A 19,661-nucleotide genomic window follows, 5' to 3' on the forward strand; every position below is an offset into this window, starting at 1 on the left:
CTATAAACATGATGGTGAATCCTATGTGAAGGTATAGAATAAGGACAGCAGACATGCTGTACCCTTTAAAGCCCTTGCCTTTTCCCATTTCACCTGTTTTTCCCCCAGCGAGAAGACTCTCGGAAAGGCCCGTAGCTAGAATACAGTCATGTGAGGATGTGGGAGGGGAAGGGTGTTGGAAGGAAGAAAGAAGCGTTTGCTGAAAGAGCTTCATCTGGAACCTGTCATGGAAAAGCTCCGTTACAGAAGTGATCTCGCAAGCACTGATTATTAGGGGGGAAAAAAGGCGAATTGTTTCCTCTGTCGCAGGCAGCCTGCAGTTGTGTGCCTGGCACCGCTGACTTAGCATGCTGCTAATTTACACATTTATTTTCTTCCTAGAATCCATCTACCGTCGAGGGGCCAGAAGATGGAGGAAGCTCTACCGAGTGAATGGGCATCTGTTTCAAGCCAAACGCTTTAACAGAGTGAGTACCAGATGAAAAGGATGCCTTTAGAGTCTCTGAGCTGCTTTGTGTGTCCAGCGATTGCTTCGGGTCTGTACAGAAGGGCAACACAGACATATATCTGTGTATATTTTAGTGTATTGTATCTCTTATGTTCTATTATTACACGTATTAACATTGTATAAAAATTACAGCCTATAGAATAGGATGCAACAACAATTTAATCTCCACTTAGATGCTGCTAACAACCACACAATGCTTATTAAAATGTGTTCTCTAGATGCAGCCGTTTGTTTCTACAAATGATTTCTTGGCTGTCGTTCAGCCTTATGGTGTACGATGCAAAATGATTTCTTTGTGGAGTAATGGCTACCTTCGAACTCATGCAATATACGCTCTCATTAGGTCGACTCTTATATTTTTGAGAGGGCGAGGCAGCAATTTTGAGAAGTAGTTTCCTTTCAATCACTTTTTCCTGCTCCTGTATTGTTGCTTCATTAAGACGCTCATCAATTTTAAATGAAATCGAAGCACAAATACGAGGCTACTGAGTTGTCACGAAGCCGGATTATAGGAGTTGGCTCCTCTGTCCCCTTACAGCAGCGTACATCACACATCACACAGAATTTTACTTTGCAGGACGATGGACTCTGTTTAATCAAACAAACTTAATTTTGAAAACTCTTTAATGATTCTGTGTTGCATTATGTGTATGGATTATGCTGATGTCGGGGTTAGTGCAGTAGACAACCACTTAATCTAAGCCACACGGTGCCACATGTTACAGCAGGTCATTTAAAAATAGGGGGAATCTAACATTAATTTGGTATGGTATTGACTATAGGTAATTGCAGCGCCTAGTGGCAGCAAGTAACTTTGTTTCACAGAAATGTCGATTTACAAAGACTTTGAATGCTGTTGCAATTCTTATCTCCCCAGGCCGGTAGCGGTACCCTATTGGTGCGCTGCAACATAATGCCACGGTCACATAAAGCAGACACACGATTTTCGTTCCGTTGGTGTGTAAGGCCTGGGCACGGGGTTAGCCTTTTCGGCAGGCTGCTCCTGGCTTTTTGTGAGAGAGAAAAGACTATGCTCCGCTATGGGGGGGTGATTGCTCGGCAGTTCCATGCTTGAATGGAGACCACCAATAAATGTGTTAAGCTCACTCTCCGATATATCTTAACATGTGAAACTCACATACTCTTTTTTTAAACCTTTTTTGGATAGAGTTTCTGTTGTTGCCATGGTAACAGGGTTGCTAAAGCCTAGTCTGCTCTCATCGTATGCACTGTGTTCTATCATGTTGGCAAAGAGGAAAGTAGAATTTAAAGGGCCCAAAAAACTATATCCGAGATTAGATATCTTTGGTTACAGAAATGGGCGTATTGCTATTGTCATACCTGGGAGTTTGCATCGTGCCCCCCCCCATCTCCGAGGGAATGTAGGGCCCGCAGCATGAGGCTGAGGAAAGAGGAGAAGCTGGTGGGTGGTGGGCACAGCTAAATACCTCCCAGCCGAGAAGGGCTGAAGAATTGGAAGGGTCCCAGGGATAGCCAAGTAGAGGCAAATGTACAAGACTCCTGTGTATCTATTTAGGGGGCCACATGGAACACAATATTTACACAAGTGTGTAAACATATACATGCACCTCATAACTGGATGTCCATTTGCACATGGCTGCCAAGGTGACCAGTGTATCTCTGGTATATACTGTCTGTAGAAAAAAGTGTATTGATCGCAGTTACTTTATCAGTACTGATGAACTTTAAGTGCATTCATGTTAGCGCTGCATTGTTCTGTCTCTCTGAATGTCGGAACACGTTGTTAACCTTGAATTCCCCAGCAGTAGCCGCACATATGCTCAGAATAGGCCCCCCACACATGAACAAAGCAGCCCTCTATTCACCGCTCTAATGTAACCCCATTTAAATCGACAAGATCAGGCATCATCTGTAAAGTAAAATGGAATGACCATTAGTGCAGAGACTATGGATGTTATCCTCCTAGCGGAGTCCATTCATTCCCTGTTCTGCTAGATTGTAGGATAACAATACCGTTCGTGAAAGGCCTGCCAAGGGCACTTTGTTTTCCTGTTATATTTTCAGTACATTGCATGTTAAATGACATTTTGCTTTTTTACGTGGTTAACTTGGCATAGCCTCATTTTTCCTCCTTTGATTTCTGAGCATGCCTTTTGTTTTGGTGTCTAGGCATAAAGTAACCTTTAGCGTATTCACGATCATAATGTGCGTTCTATTGTGCTGTGTGCTTTCAGAAAGCCTACTGTGGCCAGTGCAGTGAAAGGATATGGGGTCTTGGAAGGCAAGGCTACAAGTGTATCAACTGCAAACTGCTTGTCCATAAACGCTGTCACGTGCTCGTTCCTCTGACCTGTAAAAAGCATATGGTAAGTCTCATTAAATTAGCCGAACTGGCAATAGGTTGTATCATATACTCAACAGACCCGGACGTCAAGATCTATCAGTGTTCTAGAATCTATGCTCACTTCGTTCTCCTAGTACCAAGCTGCTCCTTATGTATGGAACACAGCAGGGTCCTGTCAATTACCGCACCTTCAGATTCGTGCAAACATTGTTTTTTGCAAACGATAGGGTACTTCGATACATAAATAGCCTAAAACTCACAAGTGCCGTTGAGGTTTATTCACTAAAGGGAGAATTGGTAGGAGGTTGCAGGTTTAACTCCTTTGATTCACTTTGATTATAAAGGGTAAGAAGCCCTGAGCTGGCTCAGTATAATGTATAATTCAATGAGCGAAGAGGCTGTACAATTCAATTTAGCTATATATATTATACAAGGCCAGCCCTGGAAACCATATCTCTCCTGACAACTCTCCCTTTAGTGAATAGATTTTGTTAAAGCCCAGTGAATCAATTAAATTACATTCCTGCTCTTAGACCACTCATTCACAATGTAGCAGAAGTGTGTGTGTATGTATATATGTGTTTTATGTATATGTAGGCATTTTAATACTTTGTTTACACACACGTTATCTACTATAACAATATTTTAATGTAATGCATAAATAATCATTTACACCTCTGATTTGTGTCAGGACGAAGCATAAAGTTTGTAGCAATTAAATAACCAAGTGAATTGGTCACAGGGTGTATGAGCAGAGTTATTCTGTGGTCTGTAAGAACTAAAACCTTTACATGTTACCATTTAAAAAAAATTACATTATTGACCTAGACCAGTGTTGTCCAGGGCCCTATTGAAGCGTTTTGGCTAGGTGCTATGAAATTAAGACTCTAATATAGAGGCTGCATGGGGTACGTGATCACACATAAATGAGAAAACTGTATCCTATTATTATCCTAATAATAAATACACAACACGTGACCCGATACAGGTAACCAAACCTTTTAAACTGTTTTAAGTTAATTGAAACAAAACTTGTATGTGAATTTTATGTGTAAGAACGGTGATAGATCCGTCCAGTATTGAAGAAGAACAGCATGGGTTAAAGTTCATTAATAATCAAGATGTGCACTCGGAGCAGCAGCCGCTGTGATGAGCCCTGCTAAGGAGCAGACGAGGAGCTTTAAATGCAGTCCACGTACTCCTCCTGCTCTTATATCTGGCAGAGCATGAACCTCTTCTAAATGATTTCAAGATATTTTTTGAGCGTTTCATTGTCGTGACGAGGCCCAGCGCATTAATATAATGTCTGGAACGGCAAGGGAAGCGCAGAGAAACCTTGTCTGTCAGGAATCGAGGCCTCAACGAGAGCGAGCGGCTCAGAGCCATCTCGAAATGTTAACCTGCGGATTGTGTGTATTCAAAACAGGATTCGGTCATGCCTTTCCAGGAGCCGCACATAGACGAAAAAGGCAATGACGTTGACCTTCCCTCTGAAGAAACCGATGGAAGTAGGTTTGGCTTTGGCTTGTTAAATTAATGTGTGTGTGTGTGTGTGTGTGTGTGTGTGCATGTATATGTGTATATATGTGTGTGTGTATGTATATATATATATATATATATATATATATATATATATATATATATATATTTTTTTTTTTATTTTTTTTTTGTGGTAGAATTGTCCTTTTTGATAACAGAGATCTTTGCAAATTAAAATGTGACAAGTCTGTGGCTTGTCACATGGCCCCGCAATCTAACTTGTGTTCATTGCTGAATGAGCACTTCTTGGCTTCACTAATGAACATATACTGCAGATTTATTTTAAATGTTCAGATAATATAGGACATATCAAAGCTATTTTTTAAAAAATATTTAGCCATATGGTACTTTATAGCACTTTTATGTCAAATGCAGCTTTTTCAGTAATTGTATTATTGTTTTTACACTGACAGGTAAAATATACATTAAAAAGGTCCTTTCTTTTAGATTTGTAGTTTGGACTACACAGATGCAAAATGTTTTGTTTATATCATTTTATTATGAGGTAGGGGGCTGGAAATGTTGTCCTCGTATAGTTTTATACCGCGAAGAGCTCCCGCATCTCGGGGGTCTGGGACATCATGTCTTGTTACATGTACATAAAGGATGTCTGTTCTTCCTCTAATGCTAACCCAGGGGATTTTGTGGCCAGATGCTTGTGGTCTGTGTTTAATAACAGCTGCTATAATATGAATAATGAGGAGGACCCAGACATATACTAGCAAAAGGCATGTAGCTGTATGAAGTACATTTAACTAATAAAGAGCCTTCCGTTCATAATCTAATTTGGGTTTCCTGCCTTAATAATAAGATTACTATAGGGACATTATTCTTGTAAAAATGAGCATTCAATGAGTATCCTATCCATGTTCCTAATAGGCCAAAACTAAATTACTAAACACACAAGCCCTTCCGGCGTCATCTTCTCGTTATAGTTATATTGTATTTTGGTACCCTACTGATGGTGGGGTACAAATCTGCTAAAGGTGTTGATCTCGTTAAAAATGTTCACATTTAGGAGACCTGTCGCTCTGCTTCCGATTATTACATTTTACATGTTGGCTAAATGGGGTGTTTAGACACTGAAATAAGAAGAATAGCTATTAAAAACATGTGTGCCTTGAGACATTGTGCATGTAAGTGAAGGGAATTGGCCAACAACTGTGAGATGTGGTGATCTTTCAGCAATGGGTCCTGGATCTTTAAAGCTACAGGTGTGTAGGGATTGCATGTAAAGTAAGGATTGGTGTAACTGGTGTGTATCTAATTCTCTGACTTTCCTCCTAGTTTCCATTATCCCTCCACCTCGAAAAATTGAGACCCGCAAGGATAACTCTGAGGTAAGGGAGGCAATCTTACGGACTTTGTGTTCTCATGTCCCTCCTCTGACCTAAGATTATTTTTTCAAAAGCTTTCTAAGTGTAACGCTGGTCGCTCGCGGTAGCACACAGACATGGTTTAGTTTATGGACTGGATATGGCTGCCCCTTTAAACCTGCCCTTTTACTTGCCCTCAAGACTGGAAACCCCTATAATACAAGTTGATCTATACCACAGAACCGCAGTGTGGCCCCCAACCCGTTAGTGTGCTAGCTTGGCACGGGGGTCGGGTTCCCTGTAGAAGGTGAGACATACATTGTACGTTAGATTATTGAGAAATGAAGTAGATTTTGATTTGTTCCTGGGCTGGATTGGAAGTCCCATGACCCCCCCCCCCCAAAAAAAAAAAAAAATCAATAAGCAATTAAAGAAAAACCTAGATCTGTACCACTTTTTGAAGCCATGACTTGTGTTCCTTTGGTGAGCTTTACTGTCGGCACATCTCTTAGACATGGTCTGTATAGTATTGATCCGTTTGCCCTTCGTATTCTTCCATACGTTTAGATTAGTTTCCGTTTTTATGGATTGGCTGTTATTTTTATGCTAAGTGCACAAGTCTCACAGCCAACACAGTTCTGCTAATTGCATCTGAATAACTTTATTAATATTAAGAAACATAAAGTAACTATTATAATTTATTTTCCATCTAGTGGTTCAATGTTTAGCCCTAATCTTGTAACTCAACAATGCTGTTTTATAACAGTAGTGGGATAAATAGTGGGAACTTAATTGTTCTAATAGTAAGTGACAGGCCTCGTAGGTGTCCAGATGTGATTAATAGTCACCTTGGAACCCTCCATGTTTCCCCCGGAGTCTCTGGGTCAAGCACCATTCCTCCGGGTTTCCGGGTCGCGGTTCTGTGTTGGATAACAGCGTTTTGCCACTTTTCCCCTTTCACCCCAAGCTAATTTAAGGTATCTGAAGCCACATGTGGCTTTCCCCGCCCCTTTCCAAGCCACTCCCCAAAGAGGGAGGGTTCTGGCATCAGGAATAATTAAAAGTAAATCTGTATATGTGTGTATATATAATAAATATGCATGTCTTCTTCCTCCAATACGAAATCTAAATGTTTTAGACCCGTTTAATAAAGCTTTAAATGGTATTTCGTGACATGTACACGTTATCACATCTTCCCTACCGATTGCAGGACCTCAAGCCTGTTATCGATGGAATGGACGGAATAAAAATTTCACAGGGCCTGGGACTTCAGGACTTCGATCTTATTCGTGTGATTGGCAGGGGTAGCTACGCCAAAGTTCTTCTGGTGCGGTTAAAAAAAAACGACCAAGCCTATGCCATGAAGGTGGTGAAGAAGGAACTCGTGCATGACGACGAGGTACATAACGGTCTTTCAAATCCTTGGTTTGGCTGCAGTAAAAAAAACATATTTGTGGTTCTGGATTTCCCTCACCGTCCCACCGCTTAGGGTCTTCTGGCCAGATAACGTAGAGTCTTTTTAGTGTTTAGTTAAGGTCAGCTATAAGTCTTCTGGCCTTCTCCTCTAAGCTATGGTCACAGCTCCACTAGCTGTCTTTATGTGCTCTTAGCTAAGCAGACAATCGGCACTTTAGCACTTGCAAGCTATACACATCGTATTCTAATCAAATTTGATTAATGCTTTGTCTGCTCAATACTGTGCTGAATAGCTGTTTATAAGAAGTGTGTGTTCAGAACAAAATGTATGCTGGCAAGCAAGGCTTGCTATGGCGGAGTGTATAACACAGTGGAAGGAGTCAATCCCAGAAGCTGTTCTATAGTTGCCTTGGTTTTTGGGAGAATGTGATCTTAAATCAGCTCATATCGGCTCTTTACACACTTGCGTTATCAGCCAACATATATAAAAGCTGACACCTATGGATTGTGTATCCTGCAGGACCTGTGTAACCTGGTTCTATGGAAAGTCTATGCATTGGCAAACCTTCCAAGTATAATATTGGTCCTTTTTGAGACCCAGGTCACCCCACTAATATCTCTCTTTTGATGTGTATGAGTGTAACGCAAGGTTCTACATTTCAGAATTCTTTTTTTTCTAATGCAACACAATTAAAACACAGATTTCAAGGTCTTATAAAGCCAAGCCATGCCTCTGATATGCTGCCCACTAAAAAGTGTTAAATTATGACTGATTTTTACATATATTCCAGAATGAGTATAGAGCTATTCTATAGATTATTGCTTCGGTTATCTCAAAACTGACAAATCATCCACTTAATAAAGACGCATTGTCCCCATGATCCATCTTTTCATGGAAGGCGTGTACTGAAACCGCAAGCGACCTCAAATTACAAATTTGTCTTTCAGGATTGTTGGTAGGATTTTTCCATTCTGATATTAGTGGAATTTTAGATTATTATTATTATTATTATTATTATTAAAGGTGATGTTCTCACTTCCAGGATATTGACTGGGTGCAGACAGAGAAGCACGTATTCGAACAAGCGTCCAATAATCCTTTTCTGGTTGGGCTACACTCCTGTTTTCAGACGCCGAGTCGGTAAATAGTATTATTATTAGATTATCGAGCCTGGGCAGATTCCGTAGCGATATTGTGCAATAGCATCTCATTTTTCAATAAATGTGCAATATTATCAATAACCTTTAAGGAGAGATTGTGGAGGAAAGTGTTTCTTTACATGCAGAAAGTATTTGTATTCCTACGTAAGTATGGCTTAGTAATGGAAACTCGCCTCCCAAGTTGGAGGTGCTGTATGTAACAGGGGAAGAGATGTAGTGGCCTTGCTCCGGTGATGCTGTCCTTTCGTGTATATTACTCAACAGGACCTCTTCTGTTGATGGGCATGGAAGGCCATAGACCATAATTAAGCTTCCACAGCCTTGCCCATGGTGTGGGTCCCAGAGCCCCATTTTGGTAACATTAACATGTTAATTACACAGAGTTTTGGTAAACTAAGCTGTGATAACGGATTACTTTGCCAGTTGGTTTTCCTAGTAAGTGACCTTAAATAGCGACAGGCCTGTCTCATAAGAACAGCCTCACAAAAAATCAATAAATCTTTGATATAATACCTCTGATTTTATCATCTTGAAGGTGAAATATATCTGAGAGATGGCTCATGCGCTTTCTGACTACTAGTTATTTTTCTATTTGTTAATTTCACCCACCCTCCTTATTTTTAGGTTATTTTTGGTTATAGAATACGTGAATGGAGGAGACCTCATGTTTCATATGCAACGGCAAAGAAAACTCCCTGAGGAACACGCCAGGTACATGGTTTTGTTTCTAGTTGCATTGTTCAGCTGTTCATCTACTTCCAAGTTTGCATCTCAAGGTCTAAGTAGGGCTTTTGAGATATATCGGTGTGACAGTCAAAGTTGATATTTTTTATTGAGCCAGTGTAGAAAAATAACTTTCTGGACTAGCAAGGTCTCTTCTTCCGACGAAAGCGAAGACAAGTAGCGATATATTGCAAGTCCAGTGCTATTCTTCTGTTATTTTATGGTAGTGCCTCATATGTAAAATCGAATATGCATTTTCCTTGCTCGATGGAGACTATAGTCATCCTGTGGGCTTTATCACGGAGAACGGTTTGAGATCATTCTTCCCATTGCTAGAAGACACTGTAGGCATATTTTTTTGATGTTCATTGGTTAGATGTAGACCATTATACCATTTGTGGAAAAAGCCACAATATGCTATTGTAACAAAACACATAATGTAAGTTACTATATACCAACGTTTGATGTTTTACTCATGGTTCCTCCGTAGACTCCTATTGCTAATTTCCCTTCCCCCCCCCAGGTTTTATGCTGCTGAAATCTGTATCGCTCTGAATTTCCTGCACGAGCGAGGAATCATCTACAGAGACCTGAAGCTGGACAATGTCCTGTTGGATGCCGAGGGCCACATTAAATTAACAGATTATGGAATGTGCAAGGTGAGCAAAAGATGCCCAGTTTAATGCACCGAGTATGGACACACCAACCTTAACCTCCGCAGCCACCTTCGTTGTTAGAGTTTTTAGCAGAAGAAATTCTACAGGACAGTTGTCGTTTATATATTTTACTCAGGGGCTTCTAATACTGAACACTCAAATGGGAGACATGTCCTGTTTCAGACAGGTGCTGGAACACAATGGCAGTCATATTTAAAGATGCAAATCGGGCCATCATTACCTGACATTATGTGTTGGTTTGTCAACTGGAGTGTGTTACATCACATTCAATACATTATGCATTGTTTAATAAAACGGTTTAATTTAAATACAAATATGAAATGAGCAAAAATAAATAGATGACATGCCATAGTTAGTACGCCTTCAGTCCTACTTGTATCGGATTCTACTCCAAGTTGTTTTGATGGTTAATTAGAGGGGCGTCCGTCTTTTGCAGGAGGGCTTGGGGCCTGGTGACACTACAAGCACTTTCTGTGGCACTCCAAATTACATTGCCCCCGAGATCCTGCGGGGAGAAGAGTATGGTAAGTGCTCACAACGAGTGCCAAATAACCTAGAAGTGATCTTTAATAGTTTAATCCCAGCTACAAGGGAGAGACGGCATTGATACTCTCAGGAGAAATGTATCATCTGCTCATTACTCAATACATTCTCTAAGCTTTTTTTCATGTGTCTCTTCATTTTTGAAGGTCTTGACATTAATGAGCAATTAACACAAAAACCATATGCTCCCTGTGTTTAGCAAGCTACATGCATAAAGATTAATGTGCAACTTGGCAGGTTTCAGCGTGGACTGGTGGGCACTGGGCGTCCTGATGTTTGAGATGATGGCTGGAAGGTCTCCTTTCGATATCATTACCGACAACCCGGATATGAACACTGAAGATTACCTTTTCCAAGGTTAGATTAAATCAAATCTATTATTCGCCTGGCTCTGTGTGCACACATATTTGTGTCTTCGTAATGAACGAATAAGCAATTCTTTTTCACTTGAAATGTGATTATAGGCAGTATATAAAAATGTCTACTTTTTTAGCCAGTAATTTATAGTATATAAAGGAATTTTTACACTGAAACAGTGTATTTTGTTATTCTGTGTGAATTGATGCCGGGATCGTGCCGCTCTGGTATAATGTTGGCACAAGTTTCTTTTTATATATATATATATATATATAATTACATTCAAATATCTGGCCTGCCATTGTGCATTTGTTTTAGAACCGTATTATTAACTGTAATTCAGGGATTCTGAGAAATGTAATTTTTCATATATGAACAGTTATCCTGGAGAAGCCAATTCGGATCCCAAGAATACTCTCTGTTAAAGCATCCAATGTCTTAAAAGGATTTTTAAACAAGGTAAGTTGTATTTTACTTAAATGTAGGACATGTGTTTAAATAAAAGGGTGCAGACATAGATCTGTTTCTCTGTCAGTTTTATTTACATGTAGGTATGTGGCTTGAATAGCACGGTAGGTTTGCATACAAGAAGTAGTTGGTAACAAAAAAGAAAACATTATGGCTATGGTTAGCTCTAAAACTGATGAGATTTGCAATTACGTAACATTAACACAAATGTGTTTGATCTGTTTGTATTCAGGATCCCAAAGATAGGCTTGGATGCCAGCCTCAGACCGGGTTCTCAGATATCAAATCTCACACCTTTTTCCGCAGCATAGACTGGGATATGGTGAGTCATCGGTTGAGGGTGATTAGTGTTTAATACGTATCAATGTCTGTGATTCCTGAAGAGCAGTCTGTCAGTCTGATGTCATTCACTGTCTCTTAAGCATCCGGTGCCTCGACCAATGTGCAATAGTTCAGTAGCGCAAAAAATATACAAAAGGAAAAGCGTACAACCTAAAAAGCATAAGAATGATAAATCCTGTGTTCCTGCAAGAATAATAACCAATAATTACACAAAACAAAGAGAGAATTCACTGCATAACCAGCAAATACCATTCAAAAAAATACAGCCTACGGCATAAATATTGGGGATTTTGTCACACTATGTGGTCATATATTTAAAAGCCCGCCACTAGATCAAAGTACCCCAGCTTTGGCGAGTCCTATCAAACTGCACTCTGTAGATTTTAACTGTTTCAGCAAATGGGATTCCCTTTGGTCTCCTAAGAGTTAATGGCTGTGAGCATGGTGAGTAAGAGGGGTGTGGGATGTACGTCATTCCCTGGTGCTGACACTGTCCCGGTATGCTTGAAAGTTAGTTTATTAAGTTGGGTACATTGTGAAACATAGTAGAGAATGTCATCTGCCTACAACTGCAGCCTCCACATATAAACTGTTACATTGAAATTATATTGAAATTCTGTGCGTTACTGTACATTCTATTAAATGGTCATTTCTGTACAGCCCACCCGTCTCATAACTGCTCGTGCCTACCTTTACGTGAAAAGCTGTTCACGGTGTAATTTCCCTGATATCCTCTAGGTGTCAGTAATGACCTGATTATTGAGGCATGGATCAGTAAATGCAGTCAGGGTAGCACGGAATCAAGTACACCGGTCCCTGACTCATAATATTTAACACATATTACCATTCAGTCATTTTGGGGGACCTGACCCTTTATTAAGTCTCCTGTATCATTATTTTGCGGTTTCTTGGTTATGGAATAATGTTGGGGTTATCTAACTATCTAAAAAACATTATAAGCTCCTCTATGAAGGACATTCATTTGGCTGCCTGAGACAGCTTTTGACATGTTAGTTTCCTACATTTAATTTGCAGTTTGGATTGTTGGAGTCGAGAATGTATTAATAAGCGACCTTGAGCGCTCCACACACATGTATGATGTACTTAAGCGTTTATTTGACGAAAAAATATGTGCTTCATAATAATAATTCCTGCAGTTGAGTAATATGCGCAGTTACTCAAGAGAAATATACATACAAGTGAACTTTTCCTGTTTCCAGTGGGCCTCCAAAGCTTGCAATCAAATGTAATTCAGTTAGCCAATAGCATTATGTTTCTTGCCACCATACACATAGCTGGGACCGCTGCTATAAACTGTATATGGCCGTGGCATGCTGACCTCTAGTGGTGGTGATCGGAAGTGCTAATCATTTCTCTGTTATTACTGACATTCTGCACTCCAAGCCTAGTGATGAAAAACCGAATCTTTACAAGGACGTCTTTAATAAAGAACATTCTGTTAGATCTGCGTGTAATTTGGATGCCCTTGGCGTGTACTCATTGTCACTCTTGCAGAGTGAATTTGCTCGGATGTATCTGCCTGGAGGCTTTGAGTTTCCGCTGTATATCCCGGCCATTGGGTTCGGGTTAGAGTCTCTGCTTTCTCTTTAGGTTTTCTAAAGGCCATTTCTAGAACATAGTTGCAGACATTCCAGACTTACATAACTGGATTATTCTGAATCAAGTGGTTGATATCCTGGGAGTTTGGAATTTCTCATTTGGCATCGACCACTTCTACTGGTAGAATGTTCCACATATCAACTGTGCTTTCTTTAAACAAATGTAATTACACTTACATTTGTAGTAAACAATGCGTGTTATTCCCATCCGTGACATTCAGGCACAAACTTCATTTACCGATAAATCCTGCAGACTTTCGTATTGCGCTCAAGCAAATGAATGGAACGTGACTGTGTATTTAAAAGTCATTGGCCGCTGGTGACTTCGCTGGGCTGTTTTTCCTCCTCGGCATCCCCTTTCGTGTTTAGATAAGGAGCTGTAGCCAGCAGGGGTGGTGGATCTCGGGTGTTACTGTGCCAGATGTTGCCAGATAGCAACTTTTCGCTGATGTGCTGCGAGGCCGAGTCACACACTTTGTGAGTCTTCCTCGTGCGCCTGGATTAACTCTTTGCCAGAAAGCATTGTAAAAACAAGCCTTAGCGCTTTTCTTCTTCATTGAACAGGTTAGCACGTTGCTTACACTTTGAGGTTTGCCCTCCATGTTAGTCTTTGCCCCCGTGTTGCAGGCTTTCCAAGCGATGACCTGATCCCAACCCTAGATGCCCCCCAGCAACTGCAAGACCACAAATGACCCCACGACTGCTGCAATGTTATTTAAAGCAAGCCCTCTTTCTTTAGCCTTAAAGAAGCAGTTTTTTTTTTATTTTCTTATTTATTTCTCATCACTCCCGCCTCTACAAATCTCTGCAAATACTGATGCAGAAGTCGCAAGACGCTCCCTTGACATTTTGATTAGTTGTGCGCGCGCTTGGCCGGGTTCCGGCGCTTCTCATTCATGTCAATAGTTTTTAACTATTAATGGATTGCGTTAGAGCTTTGTACATATACTCGGATATTATTGGTGTATTAAAGCAGGTTTCTGTATTGGAAAGAGCAGCAGAGGGAGAACTTTGAATACTTTAGGCCTACAGGCACCGGAGACATTTGCAAATAAAAGGATAGTTAGGCACCCAGGGACCGCTTGTGTGTTTAAATCTCATCTGCTTCCAGATGCCGTCTCTATCGCTTTGCCTGGAGTCACAGAACACAACGGTAGACGTATAAATCAATATGAGAAAAGCAGGGTGACGGCTATACGGCCGGTAGCCGTTTGCGCGTTTATAGGGCCAGTCGAGACCGTTTTGTCAGGAGTGAGGGCGGCGGTAACGTTCCCTTTACAGGCCGTCTGTCCGCTGGGACGCTGCCTTCCGAGAGCGAATCTGTGTGCCAAGCGTCGTATCAGGAACGCAAAGGGGAAAACGTAATATCTTTAAGATGTGCGACCTTCACGCAATGGTTCCTTTAACATAATAAGTACTGGGGGATAACAGTGTAACATACTGGCTGGTCATTTAAAGGGACGCTCCAATCATCACATGCACTTTAATGCATATGAACGCTGTGTGGTCCCTTTAATTTTATAGGGTGTTGCTTTTGCAAATGCATGTGGGGGGGTTCTGCTAAACTTACCCCTTCCCCAACTATAATCCGTGCGCAAGATGTGTTCACAGAGAACTTTTAATATGCCGCCTTCTTTAATATGGGGACGTTAAACCTTCCCTTTAACAGTTTTGATGCCGACTTTTCCATCTCTACCTTCCTATTATTTATCATGACCGCCGTGATTCCTTAAAATATCCCCGGGATCAGATGTTTTCAGCGAATACATGATTTATTAAGAATGTACAAAGCACATTACCAGTAACCTGGATGAGTAACAGATTTCCTTTTATTCTGACCCTGTTGTGTTCCAGAATAGGATGTTTTCTTTCAATTTAAGCCATTCATTAGCTTTGGGAGGAAATTGTATTGGTTGCTATATCGTGCAGTAATTGTGGAATATCCTAATACACGCTGATGTTTGTGCGTGGACGTGATCCGTAATGTCCGTAAACCCGGTCACCTTACATTTCTTGCCTACAATGTTCGTTTTCTCAGGGAATTCTGCGTATTTTCTCAGTATTGTTATCTCCCGATGTTTGTCTGCTGTGGGTGGAACGCGTGATGTCGGAACATCCTGCCAAATGTTTGAATTCAGTGCTTCTCGTACTTTAGGTTTTGAGCCTTTTCCTTCCTAAACAATATATTCTCTATAAAACATCTGACCTCCGTATTAGAATGAGCACAAAAGACCCTGGTAGATTTTTGGGGCATTACATATAGAAATTGATTCTTGTAAAAAGCGGTCTGATATCAACCATCGGTTGCCATGGGGATAAATGGTGACTTTACAAACATACATAGGTCCCTGCATGTGTAGGGAGGCATGTATAATACCCCCTGTCTTCTCGCTTGCATTCTGTATGATGGCGAAGAAATGTTCTAGGTTATTCTGTGGGGGTGGAAAGGAGCCATGGATAAGGCTTTCTCTAGAATGGCAGAGCCCAGAACATGGATAAATGCCTATGAATGCAGATTATATTCTACAATACTGTATCCTGTTTATGAACAATGCTACTGGCGAGGTTTGCTTACCTAATACAAGGAAGAACATACTCTTCCTGAGCAAGTTTTGGCCATGTTCCTGCGTCAGTTACATATTACTACGGAAACATAGAACGCGTTGGCAGATAAGAACCGCTCCCTAATCCATTCAACAATATTGGGATCTAAGCTTGTGTACCACCACAACCTGCTTAGGTTCCCTTCCTTCTTCCTGTACGCTAGATGGACTGTTATTCCGGCTGTTAGGGAGAACAGTTTTCTCCAGCACACTGTTGCTGTAATCCCTCCTGGCGGGGGTACTGATTTCTTACCCTTTCTTTTATTCTAGTTGGAGAAGAAGCAAGTTGCCCCTCCCTTCAAACCCCAAATCACAGATGACTACGGTTTGGAAAACTTTGACACGCAGTTTACCAGCGAGCCTGTACAGCTTACACCAGATGACGAGTACGTATGAACATTTCCTTCTCATCCTCCTTTCCTAATGTCAGGAGTAGGTCATTGTGCGGTCTGACCCACCAGCAGATTGTGGGCACCCAAAGCCAACACCACCCGAAATGCCAAGTGTTGCTGTCCCCGTCAAGCTCTGTACACCATTCTCCCTGGTGAAGCTACAGCAACAAAACCTCTGACACCGTGTTATGTAGCAGATAGTTCCCAGGTATATTCGATTCATTTTGGCAGCCTCTGTAGCGTGCTTTATATGTTAGGAAGCCAGTGTTAGTATGGATGCTGAATCTCAATATTAGTGGACTCCATTGATTTTTTTTTTTATTGATTTTTTTGATTTTTTTGATTTTTCTATTTAGGGTTTTTTTTTACCCCCTCCCAATTTCAGATGTACATTTTTCAAAGAAAATATTCACTGGGTAGTGCAGTTAAAGGGGCAGAATGAAGTCCCTTTTTATTTCTTTGCATTTGTTAGAATAGTGGATATTTACAGGATTGAGTCATTTTGTGTTTAATTACCAGAGCTAATGCCAAATATAAGCCAAGGAGGAACACTGACCACATCCATTGCTGCCTCAGATTAAGTCGTTATAGATACTTTTTTGTAACAAAGTTCAGTCTTACCAGAATGTGTATTTCTTTTGTTTTCTGTTACAGAGATGTTATTAAGCGAATAGACCAATCGGAATTTGAAGGCTTTGAATACATAAATCCATTGTTGCTTTCAACAGAAGAGACAGTATGAAGGACTCTTATCTCAATGGACAAATAACGTGATCGATCTTGAACTTGTATCCTTAACTACAGTATATGCATGCGAGGCTGGAAAACTGGCGTAAGGTTCTGAATAAAGTCCACTGCTGCAAGATTTGCTGCTGAACATCAGCCACGCAAGAGATTTTCTGTGGATATTCTCCCCGGGCGGCAGCCGCGCTCTTTACCTACGCGGAAACTCTCTGGCTGAATTACAGAAGAGATTCGCGTTTAGTGCCTCCCTTACGAAGGATCTACGTAAAGTGTGCGCTTATCCCGGCGGGTGTGTGGCGGAGGAACTCTATTTCAGGCAATCACGCAAGCAAGTCGCTTCCTTTAGTGCATTAGACGCAGTGCGCTCCAGTCCTCGGGAACTAGAGGAGAAATAAAAGCAGGTCAAAGAACTGGAAACTCTGGGCTGATAAAACTTTTCTCCTCCCATTCCTGGTGCTGTGATACCTGGTGATCTAGCATCCGAAATTGGGTTTTAAAAGCTGTGGTTTTTTTTTTAATAAATATAGTAAATAAATACATTAACAGTGGAGGGGAATTGCTTCAATATGAAAATAAATTACGCAGGAAAAGTTCCAGGAGTAATGGGCATTTACTTGTTTGTACATTAGAATATAAATCTGATTGGGCTGTGGGAGGGGGGATTAAAAAAAATAGCACAGCAAAATATTGCACTTAAAATTCTAGATCAACCCAGGTGTAGTAACGGCAATAAGAACCCCAAAAAAATCATTGGGAGGAGAAAACAAATTAATTTTGCACACCGAATGGCTTTCCGAAACTCCAAAATGTAATGTGCCTAACTCTTAGCTTGTATTGTATGACATTTTGCTAATCTTATCTGTATTCAGTGAAAACAAACCACTCAACCACTTCAAAAATACCCATGTCCCTTCGCCTTAACAGGTAAAAAAAAAATACACCTTTAATTTAACCCCCTGCTCAAGCACACAGGTTTCCAGAAAGCTGATACATGCTTTTTTGGTACCACCTGTCAATTATTTAAAATTCAATTAAAAGTCAATATCCTTTTCTCTGACATATATCTTTAAATCTATGCCTCGGTGTAGGGTCCGTCAGCTTCCTAGCTGAACCCAGACTAACTAAGTGATTTTTTCCTTTAAAATGGATGAATACTGCAAAGTTTCTGCCGTGCTCTAATTATTTAGTACTTTTTATACCCTTCCCAAAACACTGTCCTCGCAAGTTTTTGTTAAGCACTAAAGAAAATAACATCTTTTTATGAAAAACTAAATTAAACCAATACCAGATTTTTTCTTCCTAAAACTAGCACTGATTATCTAAAATATTGTAGTCTACAAATTGTCATCTCTCAATCCTGCAAAGGCCAAAAAGGGTCCAACCACCGCCCCATCCACATATTGTCCTAAAAGTACACACACGTTGAGGTAAAGTTTACACTTTTTAAAAAAAACAAAAAAAAAGTTGAAAATGTGCTTGTTTTTGGTACCTTACAACTGAATAATATATTAAAAATCGAGATTTAACATGGGTAAGAGAAAAGTCACTTCAATTTCGCCGCCCGACAAAGCTAATTAAGGATATTTTCCATTTCCAAACATTATCTATCGGCCCTCGGAATGGGCGACCAGTGAGACCAAACCATACTGCTTCAGGGAAGAGGATGCCGCGGATTTCTTGGTCCTGTACGACGTCACATTGATGTTTTCGTTTAATAACGGGGAGGATGTATATTTGCTTACAGATTAATGAAAATACTTGATTTTATACGTTTAATTTAAGGCATTACAAACATCCCTGTGCTGCCAAATAGTTTTGTCGCTCATATGCAAGTGTATGAAAAAAAAAAAAAGTTTTGTTCACGTTGAAGGGGGAATTTTTTTAATATAAAAAAAGTTCTTGTTTTATAAATTAAAGAAAATGAAGGTTGTAATTAATTGTGTGGTTTGGGGGGTAAACTAATATATATAAATATATATATATAAAAAAAATTGCTCTGGTAATTATCTAGTTGTCTTATTTGAAATAGTAAATGACATCATAGCTAATTTAATGATTGTAAAACAGTAAATACGTTCTTGTAGTTTTGTAAATTTAAATGACCAGACCTTGCTGACCAAGTTCATTGTGCAGAAGATGGTATATTAACCCATTACGGTCGAGATCCTTTCTATTCTTGCACATTAAAGACTTTACTGAAAAGTGTATACGTCTTGGATTCTGTTGACCCGTGTAAGACATCGGCCGGTGATCATCCTCAGAAGCTAAAGTTCCGATGTGGATTGTTAAGCGGGGCAGAGCGTTGCAATGACTTCTTGGCGTGGACTGAACTCACGGGTTTTCACACTAAAGCATATTTCAAATGGCAAAAGAGGGGTGCTTTTGTTTTAGAGGGGGTGGGTAGAAGCGTGGCAGCGGCAGACGTATAATAATGTATTTACCTTTTATACAATGTGATTTATAAATGACCTTATACACCCTGTTGTGAGTTTAAGGACTGTAGAACTATGCTGCCCCAGCAAACATTCTAAACTCTGACGGAAAGAGAGCACACAGATTTGGGTTCCGCAATGAGCGCCTGTCCGCTTGTAAACCGGGACACATGCTATATCGTCCTGCGTTATGTGCTCTGTAACCTTTTTAGCTTTTAGCCTCACGCTTCGTTTCAAACGTTAACGTGAGAAAACCTGCGTCAGGAACGGGATTATTCCCGGGTTCATTCTGAAGTCCTCAACAAAGTAACTTGTACATTCAAGCATGTTTCTTATGGGATCTCCTCTCTCTGGAATGGATACTGTTCCAGGCACTTGCCGTCAGCTAAAGTCACTGATTCATCTGTAGTTTCGCACTGATCAGGTTTGATGACACACCGGTTTTTCAGTAATCTAGCAAAGTAATATTTATCATTATATTAACACAATGATGGC

General features: G+C 40.4%; 1 protein-coding gene across 4 annotated transcripts in view; it reads left to right on the plus strand.

Annotated features, from left to right (window-relative positions):
- The window catches only part of PRKCZ (protein kinase C zeta), a 62,532-nt gene extending 45,301 nt beyond the window's left edge, over positions 1-17,231 (plus strand). For 3 of the 4 annotated variants that reach the window (XM_053451610.1, XM_053451613.1, XM_053451612.1), the window contains 14 exons: positions 382-467; positions 2,725-2,856; positions 4,261-4,342; positions 5,661-5,713; positions 6,900-7,088; positions 8,149-8,246; positions 8,891-8,977; positions 9,513-9,648; positions 10,103-10,190; positions 10,447-10,566; positions 10,946-11,025; positions 11,267-11,356; positions 15,869-15,984; positions 16,645-17,231. In XM_053451610.1, the coding sequence (XP_053307585.1) occupies positions 382-467; positions 2,725-2,856; positions 4,261-4,342; positions 5,661-5,713; positions 6,900-7,088; positions 8,149-8,246; positions 8,891-8,977; positions 9,513-9,648; positions 10,103-10,190; positions 10,447-10,566; positions 10,946-11,025; positions 11,267-11,356; positions 15,869-15,984; positions 16,645-16,732 (1,445 nt within the window). In that variant the 3' untranslated portion in view covers positions 16,733-17,231. The remainder of the gene's footprint in view (positions 1-381; positions 468-2,724; positions 2,857-4,260; positions 4,343-5,660; positions 5,714-6,899; positions 7,089-8,148; positions 8,247-8,890; positions 8,978-9,512; positions 9,649-10,102; positions 10,191-10,446; positions 10,567-10,945; positions 11,026-11,266; positions 11,357-15,868; positions 15,985-16,644) is intronic. The other variant, XM_053451611.1, reaches the window with a different exon arrangement.
- Positions 17,232-19,661: the final 2,430 nt, after the last annotated feature.

This window comes from Spea bombifrons, chromosome 12, assembly GCF_027358695.1.
Source record: "Spea bombifrons isolate aSpeBom1 chromosome 12, aSpeBom1.2.pri, whole genome shotgun sequence".
NCBI lineage: Eukaryota > Metazoa > Chordata > Amphibia > Anura > Pelobatidae > Spea > Spea bombifrons.